This window comes from Sprattus sprattus, assembly GCF_963457725.1.
Source record: "Sprattus sprattus genome assembly, chromosome: 18".
Lineage (NCBI taxonomy): Eukaryota > Metazoa > Chordata > Actinopteri > Clupeiformes > Clupeidae > Sprattus > Sprattus sprattus.
In genome coordinates this window covers 13,700,441-13,720,215 of record NC_137916.1, presented here as the reverse complement: position 1 = coordinate 13,720,215, position 19,775 = coordinate 13,700,441, and the positions used below count along the sequence as shown (strand labels likewise).

At 39.1% G+C, this 19,775-nt stretch overlaps 1 protein-coding gene across 1 annotated transcript in view; it reads left to right on the top strand.

Moving 5' to 3' along the window:
• The window catches only part of unkl (unk like zinc finger), a gene marked incomplete at its 5' end in the record, with an annotated part of 39,030 nt that extends 22,257 nt beyond the window's left edge, over window positions 1-16,773 (top strand). Inside the window, 9 exons of the mRNA XM_080856428.1 lie at window positions 114-249; window positions 5,932-6,049; window positions 6,242-6,326; window positions 6,444-6,601; window positions 9,657-9,822; window positions 10,694-10,786; window positions 10,873-11,052; window positions 15,592-15,773; window positions 16,128-16,773. Of these exons, the coding sequence (XP_080712554.1) occupies window positions 114-249; window positions 5,932-6,049; window positions 6,242-6,326; window positions 6,444-6,601; window positions 9,657-9,822; window positions 10,694-10,786; window positions 10,873-11,052; window positions 15,592-15,773; window positions 16,128-16,415 (1,406 nt within the window). The 3' untranslated portion in view covers window positions 16,416-16,773. The remainder of the gene's footprint in view (window positions 1-113; window positions 250-5,931; window positions 6,050-6,241; window positions 6,327-6,443; window positions 6,602-9,656; window positions 9,823-10,693; window positions 10,787-10,872; window positions 11,053-15,591; window positions 15,774-16,127) is intronic.
• Between the last annotated feature and the right edge of the window lie 3,002 nt (window positions 16,774-19,775).

Sequence of the window (19,775 nt, the reverse complement as noted above, 5' to 3'; positions counted from 1 at the left end):
ATACACCACTGTGATATTTTTTGGTGAAGGGTGCCTGAACGTTTTCATACGAATGTATAATTTAAACTCTGTCATTAACTGACATTAGCTGTGGGTTTTTCTTTTTTTTTTAGATACCAACTTTGTGTTGGCGAACTACAAAACAGAGCAATGCACCAAGCCTCCACGTCTGTGCAGACAGGGCTATGCCTGCCCTCATTACCACAACAGCAGAGACAGACGGAGAAACCCGCGGAAGTTTAAGTACCGGTATGCAGTGTTGATATTAAAGTTGCACACACTCACATGCGTGCATATGTATAACTATTTAGAAGTTTGGACATTTCCAGACTTTTCATGTTTTTCGATCAAAATTGTTGTTTTCAAGTAGTATAACAAATAGATACTAGACTTGCATTTCCTGAACGATAAACTAGTGCTTTATTTGTATGTGTACCAATATCAACATAACATATCTCAAAATAGCATATCTTAAGTGTCATTTATGGCACCCACAAGAAGTAGTTTGAACAAAGTCTCTGTGTTGAGCGGTTCTTGAGGAAGTATTCACAGAAATACAAGATTTGCATTTCCTGAAGGAAACACTATGCTTGCAAGGCCACACTTACAAATCAAATAAAATAACCCCTCTGGAGTCTGAGGTCTGTCAACCACGTTTTAGGTAGTCTGACATGCCTTGACATTTATATTTATTTTATCTATCTATCCATCCAAAAGTGCTACATAAGCTTATACTCAGCAAAAAACTCAACACCAATTTATTTTGTAATATATAGATATTATATATAGATATGTATTTAGTCTACGTTTAGAACACGTTGACTGGACTGTAAATGGAAAAAAAAGCCCAGTGGGTGTGTAGAGGAGGCCCAGGAATGTTTGGCATCAATTAAAACATACAGTAAATTGCCAGACAACCTGCCGCTGTCTTCTCACCAATCAGATCAGAAATGAAAATAGTGGCTGTCTAACTAGCTAATAAACTGAATTTCCACCAGAGTGTGAGTAATTGGTCAGTGATCATTGTCGTAGTAAGCAACGGATGCCCCCTTGAATATTTGTTGCAAAACGATTTTATTAGGTTGTCATTTGAGCAACAAGAGAGGAGAACGCCACTGCTGAGTAAGAAAGCTGGTCACCTGAGTTGGGCAATATTTTTTATTACCAATTATCGATTGTGAAAGAGATTGTAACATCTACTACTGGGTTATGAGAAGGTTGGCTAGTTTCTGATGTTCAGTTTGTGTCGTACTTAGGCCTACTTGTAGTGTCTGACAAGGCAGAACATTTATTTAGCTTGCCAGCAAACCTACAACTCTTGCAGACCTCTGCAATTGTGGCCTATTTTTGGTCGTCTCCATTTATAGCCTCAGTCCAACCCAGCATGCATTGTAGGACATTTTTACCTGGATTATATCTTTCTAAGTTTGATCTTGAAAACACGTTTTCTTTATTGATATTATATTGAACACCTAATTATCGTGGTGTGGAGTGATTAGACACTAGCCTGACGATGTCATACTCATAATTTTAGTCCGAATATAAGTCTGATTCTGCTCCATTGAGATGTGATTATGGGGCGTGTTTCAACAAACCAGGAAAGAAAATGCCTCTTCGCTCAATTGGATACCTAGAACGAATCAGAGCAACGTACTATGACCATCTGATACATTAAACTTTTACCGGATCCCGTAGGAAGGACGGCAAAAACATCTTTACGATCTACAAATGCCTTGATTGTGTTTCTTTGTTCCTCTTTCAAAGTTAAGGGGCTGTCGAGGTCTTATAAAACCGACTCAATGGCAGAATCTACACATATTAGCTCTCCAGCGGCAGCCATTGTCGCTGCCGAATGTGAGTCGCTGCCGAATGTGAGTCGCTGCCGTATGTGAGTCGCGCTCGAACGGCATAATGTGGGTATATTTACTGGTTTATTTAATTGTGTTGTAAACGGTTAACAGCATAAGGCTCAACGTCAACATATGGGGCTTTGTTGTATTACTGTTACTAGTAATGAATGCACTGCTTAACTAATAATTCAATACACATGAAGCTTAACATCATAAACCTTGGTGTTAAAACCAGCCCCATATGTTGACGTTGAGCCTTAGCTGTTCACCGTTTACTGATGGCGTGTCTGGCGTGTGGGGTTCTGTTGATACCAGAGACGTTATAGTGAGATTGACAGGTCATCAAACCAATCACGCCACTAGCAAGCTGTTTACCTTGTGAGTGGTAGCATGCTAACACCCTAGCATGCTAGCATACAACAGGGGTATTTACATTGTACAGTGTCTATTTCTCTGTAACTTTAAAAAAATGTAACTTTTAAAAAATCTAACCAAAAAAAAGTCAAACAACCAACTTTCTTTTTTTGAGCTTGCCGCTCTGTAGACGTGAGCATATACGGGATATGATTGGCTAGCGCCTGTGCTGTCAGTTATGCATGAAAGGCAATTTGATTGGCTGACGCATGCATTGCCTCTCGAAAAGTTGAACATTCTTCAAAGCATGAAACGCAACGCGCGCGAACTCAACGGAGCCACAATTCAGTTCCACGAACCCTGACGCATCAACGCATTCCAACAATAGGTGTGACATGGGGGAAAGAACAGCGAAACAGTGGAAAGCGTCCAACAGTCCCTACTCACTACGTTCGCCATCATCACAGACCATACCACTGTAGCCAGACAAAAATATTTAGAAGGAAAAAAAAAATTGGAACCTGTGATATATTTACTGCAGCTGTCCTTACATTTTTATTTCTTTAACCTCGACGACGTCCCTGTCTGAGCTCCAGTGTGAAGATATTTACATTTATCTAATAGAAAATCCGTCCCCATACACATCTCAAAAACTGAAAGCCTACAAAAACACAGATAGTTATTTCATTTTCAGAAGTGGTTGGGTTCACAACGATGTCGTCTGGAAGGTGAAAACCAGAGCAAATAATCAGAGCAAAGATGAGTGCCATTTAATAGCTAGCTACCAGCTACTGTAAGATAGTTAGCCTACCCAACGATGTTCTTTATTATTTGACACAATTCCCTGGTTTAAACAAGTACGAACACCTGGTCTGGCGAATGACAACTTAAATGATCTTCCCATATATTTTCTACTGACATTGTTGTATTACTAGTTGAATGACAAAATATACTAGCCTAGTCTACTTGCTTGCTTAGGTACTTTGGTGCATTGCCGGTTTTCAACGGGTTCAAACTTCACAGTCTGTCTCGAGTTTGACCAATCACAGACCCCCTGCCGTTACTATCGTTACTATCCCCTGTATGACCATCGAAATCAGAGAATACTAGGTTACTTGCGGTCAGAGGAATCAACCGCTGTTTAGGTGTCAGTTAGCGATTTTTTTAAAAAAGTTTTTTTTCTCTACCACCTGAAATCACTGTTACCACAGCACTCAAACAGGACGAGTTAGAATCGCGCACTTCACCATAACCCTCGTTTGTGTTAAGTTACCTTTTTGAAGTTTCTGTCTATATAAAAATCTTTTCACATCAGATTTGCTCATATAGACTGTTGCTAACACTTAAAAAAAAGACAGTTTTGAAGAATGGTCTGATACAAACAGATGAAACAGTGATAGATTAAAGTGTGGCTTGTAAATGGCATCCCTTTCCTAACCAGCTTCTTAACAACAACGATTTTGTTTATGTTGTTGCTGTTATGAAGTGACGCAGCGGGGTTAATAAGGGTTCAGGCTGAGGTTTGGGGGGTGCAATTTTTCAACTTCATGGGTCATAGATGTTGTGAAATTGTAGCACACAAAGTCCAAAAAACAAACAAAAAGCCCTTCAAACCTGTTCCGTCTTTGGGAAATGCTACAGAAGACATGGGTTTAAATTGACCTTGAATAACTTCCATAATCAACAGTGAGAATGCCACAGATTTTCACAGCTGTGTTTTAGGCAAATAGAGGATTTTTTAAATGAATGTAAAGTTTGATTTATAGAACAATTCAATGAAATAAAAAATTATGTTTGCTGGAGTGTCATTGTATTTAATAGTGCTGTAGCGACGCGTCAATTTCAAAATTACGTTGACGCCTTTTTTTTACGCCGACGCTTCGGCACATACACGTGGCTGACCCAAACAGAAACAAACATTGCGCAATTAGATTAGAGATAGAAACGCCAACCACCTCACAGCAGGATGCCCATCAAAGCCCTGCAAAAAGCCCCATTAAAATAAAAAGTCCAAATACCTCGCCCTAAATCATCGAAGGTATGGGAATACTTCAAATTCAGTCCCAAACGTAAAGGTGTCGTTTATTTGCAGTCTTTGCCAAATGGAGTTGGCATACCACACCAGCACAACAGCGATGTGGGAGCATCTGAAGTGGAGGCACCCCATTGTCTCACGTGAAGGGGACAATAAGTAACGTTGGTTACATTAATTTAACGTTTGTTCAGTGTGTTGTGTAGCTTGAGCTCTGCGCACTTTTGTGGTGCTAGCTAACTATCTTCTTAGCTCTCCGTGCAGTTTGTTCGTGCTTGGTTGCTAGTAGTTAACGTTAGAGAGGCTAGACAGCTGTGCCAGTTTAGTTAACGTTAGTTAGCATCTAACTTACGGCTGCAGAACACGGCAACCAAGCACGAACAAACGGCACAGAGAGCTAACTCATGCTGTGGTCATTTGCAAGTCAAACAGATAACATTAGACTAACGTTGGCCAGCTTATAGTATGTATCATGATTCACTACGTTACATCGCCAATGCAGGGCTCTCAAGTGTCAGGCATTGAGCGTGACAGTCACTCATTTCGGTCTTTAATCACGCACTCCCGCCACACATTTCTCACGCTGAAAAAAACCTCTAGGCTATATAATGTGCCGCTGCGCACAAACATAACCTGGCCGCGCTGCCCTCACCATGGAGGAATCAAGCAAGTCTCCCCGAATCCCCTTGAGTTCTGACGTGAGGTCAGGTGCCACTTATCAGCCAATCCAAAAAAAGAAATGGGCTACACAATAGCCAATCAGGAAAAACGTATCTGTTGTATCTGGGTAAGATTTAACCCAGCAACCAATTAAAATAAAGCATCCTGGCATTGCGCGCTACTGATGTTCTGAAAGTTTCATTCACCTGAGGAAACCATGAGCTCTGAGCATCAGTCTTCTACAGGGAGTAAGTCGTCTGCTGTTTTAATGTTACGACAAATTCACAATGGTTTGATACACGCAATGACAACTTGACTCCAGTTAGAGAATTTTCCCCAGATAATTAGCATCAGTTTTTAATGAGTGTTTGTAGCCAACACAGTTTTAGGCTACAGCCTGCCTTTTCACTATAGCTTTGACTCAAAACTTTGTTAATAGGCTATAATAAATTCGATTAGGCCTATTCAAAATATATATACCCTATAATTGGAATGAATATTAGGCAGACATTAATATTCAATGATGTTATGGGCATTATGTTTTTATGAGCACTGAAAACATTTAAATTAATGAGCACCACATCCAAGTGTGATGGGGCTCATTTGAGTACCAAACATTTTGACTGTGCCTCTAGATAAACATGAAATGCATTGTTGGACTTTTTCTGTACAAAACGGTACTCAATAAAGTATATTATTAAGATTTTTTTGGTATTTATTTGAGATACATTATTGTTTTAATCGAGCAACAGAAAAATAATCGTTAGACTAATCGTCCAATTAGTTGTTAGATTAGTCGACTAATCGATAAAATAATCGCCAGATGAATTGTTTAGAAAATAATCGTTTACCCCCAGCCCTAGTATTTAATGTAAATAACCATGATAATAATTTCTATAAAAACATGAATATTTCTTTGTGATCCTAAACCTTTGTTCCCAAACTAGTGTTAGTGTTTCTGTGGGGGTAATGGGGCAGCATGGGGCATTAGTGCTTCCTGCTGTAAGGTTTGCGGTCATGGATTTTCCTTCCCAGGTCAACGCCTTGCCCCAGTGTGAAGCATGGGGATGAATGGGGAGAGCCATCAAAGTGTGAAAGCAGTGATCACTGCCAGTATTGTCACTCCCGCACTGAACAACAGTTCCATCCAGAGGTGAGCTTACCGCAGAAAAAATCCACAGTAGTACTTCCTTCAGGGGAACACATTAATTTCATTGTCTCAGTAGTGTTTTTAAAAAATAAATTATTATTACTGTGCACTTTCAGTCTATAAAATAGTTGAATTTGTTAGGTTTGGTTGGGAGTGAGTGCATCTGTATGTGCCTTAATATTTCTAGTTTTTCAGATTTATAAATCAACAAAGTGCAATGACATGAAGCAAACTGGATACTGTCCCAGAGGACCATTCTGTGCTTTTGCACATGTGGAAAGTATGTTTCCATTTGCCAAACATTTATAGAATTATATGGTTAGTTAACCAGTAATAACAGTGTACAACGTGTGTGTATCTGTCGGTCTGTCTGTGTGTGTGTGTGTGTGTCCTTAAGGAATTCCCTTGAGTGAAGACACCATGGCCTCCCTGCTGACTAGCATGCAGCCAAGATCCCATTCGAAGTTTGGCTCACCGCAGTGTCCTGAGTGTCTAGTCAATGAATGGGCTGGGACCTCTGCCAGCACTTCTTGCAACAATGGTCAGGCAGGAAATGTAAGATGTAGACACAAATTGCACTTTTCCTCTTCTTACTCTGTACTCTGTTTAACCTGGTAAGGGATTCACTGGATAGATTTGATATTTTGGCCTGATATTTTATTTGATTTCACTGATGAACAGATGTGTGTTCTCTTGTTCAATACTGCGCTATTCTCTTCTCTTTCTTCAGTTTCTCTTCTCTTCTCACTTCTATCATTATTGCTTTGCTTTTTGCATTTGCACGTGCTGGAATACACACATTTACACAATGCACACATAGAGAGGTTATAACTTTGCCTAAATTCAATAGGTTTTTAGCTGCTTTAAGATTGATGAGTCTGCATGCAATAGGTAAGTCCTATCCACCTTATCTGCACACAGTGTCTCACGGGGAGAAGTATCAACAGTACTACTTCTAGGTCAGGCTAATTAGCCCCTTCCCCAAAAATCTACTGGTCAGTGAAGGTCTCCAGATTTCAATGCTAAACTTCACTATCGTATGTTATACATTTGTTTCAGACTAGCAAATCTTGTTAATACACATAAAAGGCAAGAATACAACAATTTTTCAACCAGTTACTTGAGACCACATTATGCATACATAATATGTGATGGGTTTTCCATGTCAATCCAACCAGTATGGTTCACAAAAAATATTAATAACAGACTGATACAAATACAAATGCTTATCTTTGAGCAAGATGAATATAAGTCTACATACATCCAATATAACTAACTCAAACACAAACTGGTTTACTATCTACTGTAATACTTTAGGGCAATGGATGGCATTTGCAGGAGCTGATATTATAGTGAAGAGCTAATAAAGTTTGGAATCACGGAGAATGATTTCAAAGAAAAAGAAAACCAAAAATGATCAGAAATATTGTGTAGATATAGTTAATGTTGCAAATTACTGTTACAGCTGCGAACAGCTGTTTTTTCATGGAGTATCAACATAGGTGTAAAGGGCCCATTTTCTGCCACCGTCAATCCTGTGTTTTTTGTCAGCTGATCCTAATTCACCATGTTTAAAAGGCTAATTCATCATTAGAATACCCTTTTGAAATTATGTTTGCACATCTGAAGATTGTTGTGTTGTATAAGGAAGCAATACAACTGGCCTTCTTTAGGCTACTTGCATATCTGGAGTATCAGCACGTGTGTATACAATTATCTAAAAATGATCATTAAGAAAGGCTTTCTTTACAAACGTATCAGTTTATTATTGTTCTAAGAAATGAAGGCTAATTGACAAGAAACAGAAGATATGAGGGTTATTTGGTGCTGGTAAAGTATGTAATTTGTGCAGAGCAAAAAGAATATTTAACAAAGAAGGCTAAAGCTCCATTTTACCACAACTCCATCACTTGTCATACCCTGTGGACAGAAATTGACAATGTCTCAAAGCATTGCTTCAAATTTTGACAGACATATTAAGGGATGAAGCAGTCGAACTGTAATGTAGCAAAGCTTGTGATTGCTGCAAATGGAGGATTCTTTGATGAAAGTGTAAGGTACCTCAGTAATATCTGACGAAATATTATTTTGGGCCAGTAGGTTCGATGCAGGAGCAAGGAATGACAATAGCAATACAAGGTTATAAAATTATAAGAGATTAGTGAAATAATATTGTTATTATGTAATATTTGGTTAGTCAATAGTTTAAATAGTCTATTAACAATAAACAAATAAAGGAAACCTATGAAATATATTACTATGCAATCTATCAATAGTTAAGTGGTTCAATTAAATACATCAATACATAAAGAAGGCTATGGGTGCAACCTTACTAATTGATCATGTAACGTTACTGTATTAATAGCAATTAAGTACAATATTCATCAAACAAACACACACACACACACAATATTCTCAATTCAAATTATGATTTCAATATTCGATATGAAGTAGGATTATGCTAAATTCAATCAATTTCTAATTTACCTTAACACCAGCCATTCTGGCGGAGTAAAGTGTCCAATAGGAAGATATCCAAGGTGGAAATTTTTTTTAATGTCCAACAAAAAATCCAAAGCATTTAATAAGAAGAAGGGATTGTAGCCAAGTACACTTTGGTGGGTGGTTCGCCATTTAAAACAAATGTACTCTCTTAAGGCCAGGGAACTCCACCAAAGTCCTTTGAAGAGTTTCTTTTCTCTTTTATAGTGGAATAAAGAACCTGGCCTGCATACACAGCAGGCAGTTCACAATTTCTACTTGTCATAATAATCTCATACACTATACATTCCTTATCATACGCTAACAGCAGAGCAAAATGCATTGCAATTGCATGTGTACATGTGTTTTTTTTTCATTGTAATTGATGAAGATGAAGATGTTTTACTGAAACATAAATATGGGTTTTATAGCTCTGAAATCTTACAGCTACGAGATGCTAATGCTAGCGGACAATCTAAGCTCTGTGTATTAGTAACTGCTATTCACATAAATTACAGATTATCAAAAAAAAACATAAACTTGACATCTCAAGAAAGAAGAAAATAAATAAAGGTCCAAAGGGGGTATTGATACAGTGGCACAAGGGGGTGGGAGGAACTTCCTGTTTAGATTCAAATATCTTTCAATAAATATAAAGTAATAGTTATAATATTTTTTTATAATGGATGTATTTCACGTGGTTGCAAAAGCATATTTTCAAGCAGAAATCATTTTCAATACCTTGACTTAATTGTTGATCAGTTTTGCACCTGATTTGATTTCCTGGGGGAAAAAATGCGGGTGATTTCAAACTTCAAAACATTGGAAACAATCCTGCTGAATAAGCCAGCATACGTACCACATACATATATATAGACTGAACATGTTTCTATCGTGGCAGAAGTGGCTCACCTAAACATCTTTTCTAAACATCACAGTTTAGTAGCAAGTCAACTGGCCACAACTGTCACCGACACGTTGTGTAGTGCGGAACCCCCAATTGCTGACAGTGGTCACAGAGGACAGGGATTCATGCCATAAAGTCATGTAGTGTAGTGTTACTGTCTGCAACTGAAAAGAGTCCTTTTTCAGTTTAAATAATCATGAACAATGTGTCATTTTTTCCTAGATGCAGAGTTATATCTTTCCTGCAGTGAACCCACTGACATCCAGCATTACGTCCAGCCTGGCCTCCAGCGTAGGTTCTGACAGCTCATCACCTACCACATTATCAACTATGAATGCAAAAGCAGCTCCTTTTTATCCTGGCAGTAATACTGTGGAATCAGTCCTAGGTACTTTTCAGTGTTTTGTTTGTTTTTTTAAATAAAATATTTAATTTATTTTCACTTTTCCTTCATATGACTAATTATCTTTGTAGATCACAAAGGCTTTACAAACTATTTTCATGTTGCCTCTGATCACCTGAGTATGTGGAGGGATAATGACATGAGTGTTTTTCAAGAGCAAATCCTGAGTGGGACATCAAAAGTAGTAAAGTGGAATTAGTTACCATTATAGGATTAAAATACAACCCTTACAAGCATTGCTCAACACATGCCACTTACCTTCTCTCAGCCTTTCACATACCACTTACTGTAGCTAGTTTACAAAGAGTTTACAAGGTGAGCAGAAAAGCCATGATATCAAAGAGTATGCCCAAATCGTTCAAAGAAAATCATTTTCTTACAATTATGTTACAATGCCATTTGTAGCTTAGTAAAGAAAGATCCAAAAATATAATAGCTAGTCCTTCACACTAGACCATGTAAGTAGGACACTGACGGGAATGGGTGCGAATGTGTGCGTGTCAGTTTGACGGAGCCTCTGATCTGGTGGCTTCTTTATTTTTGTCTTTTTTCTTGGTAGTAGTATTCCCAGAACAAAAGAAAATGGTTCAAAAGTTTACCTAACGTGACAAAATGCATAATTATCATATTACATGTCTTAATTGTATTAAATTAAATTAGTAATTTCTCAGTTTCAGTCATCATCAAAAATGGTACATAGCATTGGTGGGGGGTTGGGGCAATTCATATTATACCAAGGATGGAGGGGACCTCACCCCCTGTTCCCCCAGCCATCTCTGACCCTGAGTTTAATTTCTTGTAAGTCTGTGGCAAAGCCTCTATGGTTGTGTATGTTAAGCCCTCTTCTCCTTTCCAGGTTCAGCACTCGATCTGAATTTCACTGATGTTAATGTTGCATCACAAGATAGAGGACTAGAAGACCAAGAAAACAGTGGTCATGATTTCACATGTAAGAATGATTTGGATTCTTAAGCCACAGTATTATAAATGCACTAAATGCCTTAAATAAGCTTGTGCTCCTCATCTCTTCTGTAGATCAACGGATCTTGGGAGGTTCAGCTCCAGTAAACATTCCTGGCTCGTTGACCCGATCTTCTCCACTCCATTCCTCATCATCATTATCAGCTTCTCCTCTCAGTTCCCTTTCCCTGTCCCTGCAGCAGTGCCAGGCTCAGGCCTTGGTGGTAAAACTTGAGAAAAGCCAACTAGGAACAAGTAAGTGGCGACTTGGCATAAGGTTGTACTTTGATGGTAATTGAGAACAGGGACCATTGTAGTCTTACCAAAGGCTCTACTGGTTGTGCTGCTGGTTGTACTGCTGTCTGCTCCATTAAATGCTATTAGACTTGATTTTTGTTTCAATTCTAAGTTCCAATTGCACTAAGGTATGTATTTGGGCATGTTTCTATAGATACAGACATAGCAAAAGGGTAAACACTCAGGAGACCAATGCCTACTAGACTCTTTTAGGTAGTCTGAAATGCCTTGATGTTTCTGTGTATTTCACCTAACTAAAAACATTGAGGCAAATGTGGCATATATGATTATATTCTAGAAGACCTCAGTAATAATAACATGAGAGTAAAAGGAATGTAGTAAAACAATTTTGTATTTAAATCAAATGTAACCATACCCTTACAAAAACCTACTTTCAGAGGTGCTCAGACTCTAAGAAAAACACATTGTAAAGATTTCGGCTCTAAACTTTTGAACACTGAGCCTTGTAAACATATGCGTTAGTTATAGGCGATTTTAGAATTCAGAAAGCGTGTACTTACTTTTAAAATAGTTTTGGGCAATTGAACAATAACAGTCACATTTTTAATTGAATTAACACAAATAAATTGTTTGTACTTCTCACAAATGGCCTATGATGAACAAGATGGCGCTGCCTTGTTGCGGCGACACACAACTGTAGCCGCTTGTGTGCGTAATTGTCTAAATGTGTCCTTCGTATCTCGTCTGTCACGTCTGAACCAGTTGCGGGAGTTGAAGAGTAGCCCATTACCTCGGAATTAATATGGATATGTTCAACACGGTGCTTATGAGCATGCTTACTCTTGGGACTGTTGTGAACCATGGTCAAACCAACGTGTCTCACAGACTGCAGTACAGTCGGGACTTTTTAATACAATACAACTGTTCAGCTCCATGGATCCTACGCGATGAAATTCCACCAGAGATTCGCAGGCGAGGGTCTGCTTGCTTCAATCGGCATACAACGCCGGAGGTGATGACTCATGGCCGAGGCAGCGGATCACGGTCGACAGCAGCGGGTCGGGTGAGAAAGCGTGGCCGGAAAGGAGGAGTGCGACAACAGCTACGCAGAGCTGGCTTGCGCCGCTTGCCACTTCCCTCTGTCATACTCGCAAATGTGCGATCATTAAGGAACAAAGTTGACGAACTGCAGGCAAACGTTAAATGCATACCGGAGTATAAGAATGCCTGTGTCATAGCTTTGACTGAGACTTGGCTAAAAGAACATGACTTGGGCCAGGATCTTGAAATCGATGGCTTTGGTCAGCCTATTCGGTTAGACAGAGACACACAGCTGACTGGCAAAACACAAGGAGGGGGCGTGTGCATATACGTCAACCCGCGCTGGTGCACAACTATCACAATAAGGGAATCTATCTGCAGTAATCATATCGAACTTTTATCTATCTCATTGCGTCCGTTTTATTTGCCACGAGAAATTCCCCAACTTTTTATTACACTGGTCTATATCCACCCAAGAGCCAATTCGGCAGATGCTGTATCTGTAATCACTAAACTTGTTCACCGTTTACAAAGCATTTCCCCTGATGCCCCGCATTTTATACTGGGCGATTTTAATACATGCAGTCTTAAGAAACACCTTGGCCACTTTTATCAGTATGTTAGCAGTCATACCAGGCATGGCAAAATCTTAGACATGTGCTACGGGACTGTTAAAGATGCCTATAAATCCTACGCGATGTCACCCCTTGGATCTTCTGACCATAGTAGTGTCTTTTTGGCCCCGATCTATAAATCAGCCCTTAAGAGAGGAAAAGTTGAGCGTAAAGAGGTCCCAGTACGGACACATAGCGCCATTAAAGAGTTGAATGGCTGCTTCTATAGTACCAATTGGGATGTTTTTAAAGACTCATGCACAGATCTAGACGAACTGACTTTTACTGTGTCAAGCTATATCAAATTTTGTGAGCAAATGATTATTCCTACAAAGACGATCACATTATACCCCAATAATAAACCCTGGGTGAGTAGATCACTTAAGCAGGTTCTTAATAAGAAAAAAATAGCTTTTCAACAGAAAGACACCAAAAAAAAAGATACTCAAAGGATGGTGAAAAGGGAAATAAAATTGGCCAAAACCCAGTTTAAGAACAAGGTGGAAGATCAACTGAAGAACGGAAATGCTTATTGTGCTTGGAAAGGGATTAAGACTATGGTGGGAATGAGTAATAAGAAAAAAGGGGTGGCTGCATCTGATAAACCCAACACTGTCTTGGTGGAGGAGTTGAATCAGTTTTACTTAAGATTTGACTCTCAGGATTTTAAGGATGATCTGGCCGAATTTAGATCTGAGTCTGAGGGAAGTCAGATTCTGATTGACGAATATGACGTCTGGAAGACACTTGAGCGGACTAACATAAGGAAAAGCCAGGGGCCTGACCACATCAGTGGACGATTGCTTAAGGACTGTGCTCTGTTTTTGAGCAGTATTTTCACATATATTTTTCAACTCTCACTATCACAAAGGAAAGTTCCAGGGGTATGGAAGGAATCAGTAGTGGTCCCGGTGGCAAAAGTTCCCTCTCCAAAGGCGCTGAATGACTACCGCCCTGTGGCCCTGACCTCTCTGGTGATGAAAGGTTTTGAGCGTATTGTGAAGAGGAGCTTACTTGTCATGACTCAGGACAGAATTGATCCACTCCAATTTGCATACCTACCAAATAAGGGGGTTGAGGACGCTACAGCAACACTTCTGGACTTTGTTACTGGTCACTTAGGGGGTAAGAAGACACACGCACGCCTGTGTTTTGTTGATTTTTCATCAGCCTTCAACTGTATGCAGCCCCATATTCTTGCTCAGAGACTATTACAATTCCCTGATATTGACTTTGGTACCATATGCTGGCTGGTTGACTTCCTAACGTTGAGGTCACAGAGAACCCGCATAAATAACACCTTATCTGAGGTCCTCATGTGTTCTACAGGGTCACCTCAGGGATGCGTTTTGTCACCACTTCTGTTTGTGCTTTACACCAATGACTGTCAGAGTATGTTTGAATCAAGGCATATCATCAAATATGCTGATGATTCTGTGATTATTAGCCTTCTGCAAGACCAAGAGGCCGGCCATGGCCCAGTTCTGGACAATTTTATTTCATGGTGCAAGGACTCCTATTTACCTCTCAACACCTCCAAAACCAAAGAGATGTGCATAGACTTTCGCCGTAATCCCCCCACCATCATTCCAACTCAGATTGATGGCACAGCGTTGGAGGTGGTAGGCCAATATAAGTACTTGGGCACCATTCTGGATGATAGACTGAACTTTGACACCAACACAGACTATATATGTAAAAAGGCCAATCAGAGACTGTTCTTTTTAAGAAAGTTGAAAGTGTTCAATGTCAGCAGCTCACTTCTAAAAACTTTTTATCTATCTTTTATTGAGTCAATTTTAACCTTTGCTATGATCTGTTGGTTTGGCAATCTCAGTGTGACCAACAAAAATAGGCTGGGTAAGACTGTCAAGATATGTCAGAAAATAATTGGCACTGACCTCAACAGCATTAGGCATGTGTATGAGGCCAGGGTCACACAGAGGGCAATGGCCATTTTGGCTAACATCACTCACCCACTACACTCTGAGTTCTGCCTCCTACCATCAGGGAGGAGGTATACCTACCGAAAAGATAACAGGTCCAACAGATACCTGCGATCTTTCATACCATCAGCTATTGGGCTTCTCAACAAGTGATAGGTCATCTTCTATCCCTGCCCACGTTACAGCACTCATCTTTTTAAGTACAGTGTACTATAGCATGGTGGTTTATATGTGAATTTATGTTCTTAACTATTTATTACTTCATGTTTTATGTGTCCTCTTATATGTGCTGGCTATATGTTGTAAATCAAATTGCCCCTTGGGGACATTAAAGACTTTCAATCAATCAATCATATGTTTTTCTCCATGATCGAATCCACTCAAACTTAAACAAGTCTAATGTACTAACCGCAGTAGACACTATCTTTAATGATAGCAAAACTGTTGAAAACTGATAACAGATTAAATAGTTTGGCTGGTTAAATACAATGCGTCATGAAAGCGCAAGTAAAAAAAATCAGAATTGGGTTGTATGAACAAATCCGAGCATGCTCACTGCCTGAACAGCCTATCATACCCCTTGATTATACTGCAAGCCACAAAATCATATAATTTATCAAATGGAAATGTTGTTATTCCCTCCACACGTTGTGAAATGAGGCTTAGAAGATTAGTGCAGAACATGAGGGAGAAATTGTTCTGTGGGAGAAAAATCACAGGTCAACTCACCAGAATAGCGGGTCTAGTCTAACAGAGATCAGAGCACAGCTGAGTGTAGACTGTGGGAGTGTAACAGGTTCGATCAAGACTGGGAACAGTAACAGAACCTATTTTTACCAAGAGCCACGAAAGAGTTTCAATGCTCCTAGTTTTTTTTTTAAATAAGTAAACTGTTTGTCCGGATGTCTTGATGAACAGTATGTTAATCTTTGCAGGTCTGAATGGTGGAGCTGGTCATATCTGGGACTTGCTGAGTGGCAGCTTCTCGCCCAGTCCCTCTCCAGTCTTCAGCAGCCTGGCCTCCGCCAGTGCTGACCAGAGACAACTCCTACTTGAGCTGGATGAAGCAAAAAGGAAAATCAAACAATGTGAGGAGGCTTGGCATCAGATCAAACAGGTCAGACATAAAGCAATCATGGAAGAACTAAAGGGGACTGTCACATGCTTAGGAAAGCATTGTTTCTCCAGGATCAAAAAGCGAAGTTAAAGGCATTGTGTTTTGTCCAGCCAATACCAGTTTGAACTGTAACTGACGGCTAGTGAGTTAAAATCTAGGCAGAATTAATGTAAACTATCTTTGCTGTTTGTAATTCCATATCTGGCTTGTGCTGTTATCAGTTACACAAAATTACATTAAAAATGAAACATTGAAGAACGCTGGTCTCCATGAGAACTTTTGTGCATGTTTAAAAAAAAATAACAAGCTTTTTTTTAAATGTATGCTCTAACCCAGGCTTTTTGTTGTGTGTAGGCCTGTCACGCCTGGCAGAAAGACGCACAGGAGGCAAAGGAACAAGCAAAGTTAGCTGAGGTCCAGCGACAGATGGCAGAGCAAAGACGTAGAGACATAGAACATCAGCTGAAGGAGCTTCAAGCGGACTTTGACACGTTGTGTCGCTCACCAAGCACACCACTCCTACGCAGCTACGGGGAGTTGGACCTGCTCACACTGCCGAAACTTCTGTCCATGCAGAAACAGCTGCGCAACGATTTAGATCTGATAGATGGGGTAAGACAGACGAGGTACCAAAATGTCTAACTGTAATGTGCAACTGAAATGCTGTAATGCACATCTATGTTCAAGTTAGTGAAATTAGTGCATTTAAGCACATATACACACACACACACACACACATACACACACACACAGTTGGTATTTAAGGTCTTTAAGGGGTTTCTTAAACAGAAAGCACAAAGAGCTGTGACCTGAGCACACACCATGTTATCCACATGCAATGAGCTGTGAGGGGAGGGTGCAGATAAGCTTCTGTGCATTAGAAGTATAATTGCAATGTTCAGTTCTGTTCAATGCCTTCACCCTCAGTCAACAATGTGTAAACTTATATGAATACATGCATAGTCAAGATGACTATGGGGTTAAGGGGAGAAATGGACAGAGTGGCTAATTTTCAGTTACACAATTAGAAGTAAACTTTTTTTCACCTCATAAATTATTGTTTTGGTATCTTCCACTTCTGTTGGAAACCTTGGTTAGTAACTAAGAGATTGCTTACATAACCAGGTACATGGTTGAAAAGTCAGGCTTGTCCTAGCAGTCTGTCAGTTTCACGCCATCATCATATTCCTATGACGCTAACAGCCGATCATTTAAATCTTGTAAGATGTAAGGTGGAGCCACTACAGAGTGTTAGTCCACCACATTGTACATATGCTCATTCGGATTGAAATGTATTTACCAGCCAAATTTGAAAATAACCAGACTCATTTTCTAGTGTTACAAACACAAATATAACTTACACTTTGGGTTGACTAAAGAATGATGTTCTCAAATCAGTTGGACTGTTTAATAAACAGTTATGATTGTTAGGCAAAACCAAAAGGAAAACTATTTCCTACGCTATGTAGTAGTATCTCTTGCTCTGCAACACCATCTTATTGATTTCAGCACCCTTTACAAGGGTACCCTAACCCAAGGGTACAATGCAGGCAACTCTAGCTTACTTCAAGTGGGTATGTTCATAAAAACGTTTTACTTCTAATGCAATCTCTACATGGTGTGAGATTAATAAAAAAAATGAACACAAACACCACATTCTCATGTTTACTTTATTAATCTAAGTAAATATAGGGAGGGGCACCCCAGGCTGCAAACCTTTGAAGAAAAACAGGCACTGTTAAACTATCGCTCTGGGCTTTCATAGGCTATATTTTACTGCTAATTCTCCAGGAACGCCTATGCCGCTGGTGGTACAAAGCACAGAATTTTCAAAACTGCCCCAAACCTTAAAGTGAAGAAAATCTTGTCATACAAACTTGAAGAAAAAGCTCAGAACCCTTGAACAATATACTTTAAAATGTTTACAGTGATACATTTAATCTGTTTCGTAGGGCTAAATCAGGAGTGTAAAACAAACAAGGACATTTTATCTTCTGAGCCACAAAGCATCTAGACCGCACGTCCATTAGCATGAATACCCGCTCATTTGATAATGCTATTGTATGTTGGTGGCCATTACTGGGTCATTCCATGGGAAGAGAACATGAAAACACCAAATGTGAATGCTATAAACACATGGCTGGGTGATTTTCACTGGCCATGGATGATGCCTTGCAATATGTTCAAGCATTGCCCTGCTTGTAATTTCTTTTTGGGTGAAAGTGTTAAGATCATTAAGTAGTTGGATAGCTTATCTCAACTTTGTGATACACACACAATCTGAAGTTACAAAGTTAGAGCAACATTTTTAAAGGATTGCAGTACACATTATATGTTCAGAAAAGACTGAATTATTTTATTTGTGTCAATCTGTTGGTAGCATTGCAGCAAGCTATATCAGACCCAGCAATCAGTTAATACACAGAAACGGGTTTTATGCAAACTGTTTTATTTCTCTATTGTTATTACAGCAGAGGCCCTTTTATGGCAATCATTAAGAATGTGTGCTCTTCCTAGGAGCTTAGAAAGATGTAGTAGGCTCTACTGAATTATTTAATGCATCAACTTCTCTGTCGGTACAGTAAACAATCAAACTGTGTCTGAAGCTATTTCCTGTAGGACCTTATTCTGGGCCAATTTAGGTGGACAAATGAGTACCTACCCTGGCGTAGGTATTTCTGTGTTGTTATCTGGGGTCATGTTAAATTCTAAGCTAATGCAAATACTTCATCAGTTCATGGGTCAGGTGGTTACTACGATGAGTGAAAAAGCAAAGACCTATAAGGGCCGAGGAGTGGGCCAGTCCTGTAGGTGCAGTACATCATAAAACTGTACCAGAGGCTTCTGTAGACTACATATTGTAGCCAGCAATGTAAGACCTAAGCTGTTTTTTCAGTCATTTTATAAATGTGAGCCGACTTTTTCTTCTCTCTCTAAAGTGTCATTGTAATAAAGCCCCCTGGAATGACATCTTATATGGTTGATTTTAGATTCATTTCATGTTTTGTATTATTCCAATAATACACTGTGATTACATTTGGACTACGGCATTTTCCAAAAAATGTCAAAAGGCCTTTTTAAAATCTTTTATTTATTCACAGTCAACACTGACTTTTTTTAAATTATGGTTGTTGGAGGCAGAGTGCTACAATGACATTGTAGACTGTTGGGTTATAACCTTTTGACAGTGGGGAGTAATGAATGCTTTTATCAAAATAGCCAAAACCTGTGTCTACAATGTTCAGAGCTCAAAAGTCTTGACCACTAACACACAATATATATATTTTTTCACCACTGTAAATAGGTGTTCACAGTAGATTTAAACAGATTAGAACAGATAATGGCATTCAGTGGTCACTGTTTTCTAAATGATAAAACTAATAGAAGAGGGTCCTCAAACAGTATTGTGATTTTTTTTGTGATCAGAATTAAGTGGTGGTGATTTCGAAAAAAAAAACAAATGCAAGAAATTTTGTGATTTTTGTTTCTCATCAACCCCCACTTAAATATACTAGCAGCTAACACAATCATGAGACACAGAAATGACCGGCATCATATATTAGCTACATGAATATGTTGTGTTCTGTGTGTGTGTGTCCTCTAGCTTAATTACATGCACTCATTTTAGATATGCATGTTAGATAGGCCTATCTTATTTCACAAACATTTCCAACCATAACTACATTGTAATTTAATCATTACTAGAATGTTCCTGAAAATAAAACATCATGCCTTGCTTGGTCACTTGAACTAGGCCAAACCTTTGAGCCTTTGTTCTTGTTTATATCCAAAACCGTAATCATGAGTAATGATAATCCTGTGCTATTGTTAAAAAGAAATCTGAACAGAAGATAAATGTGTTGACCATCCAACTTGTAGCCTATGCTATAAGTGTAATGCCACAATCACTAGTTACAATTTAACAACTGAATACAAGGCAGAAATACATAATGTGTAATTAGTTCATTTCATTTTCAATGAGATAGACACTATGAATCCAGC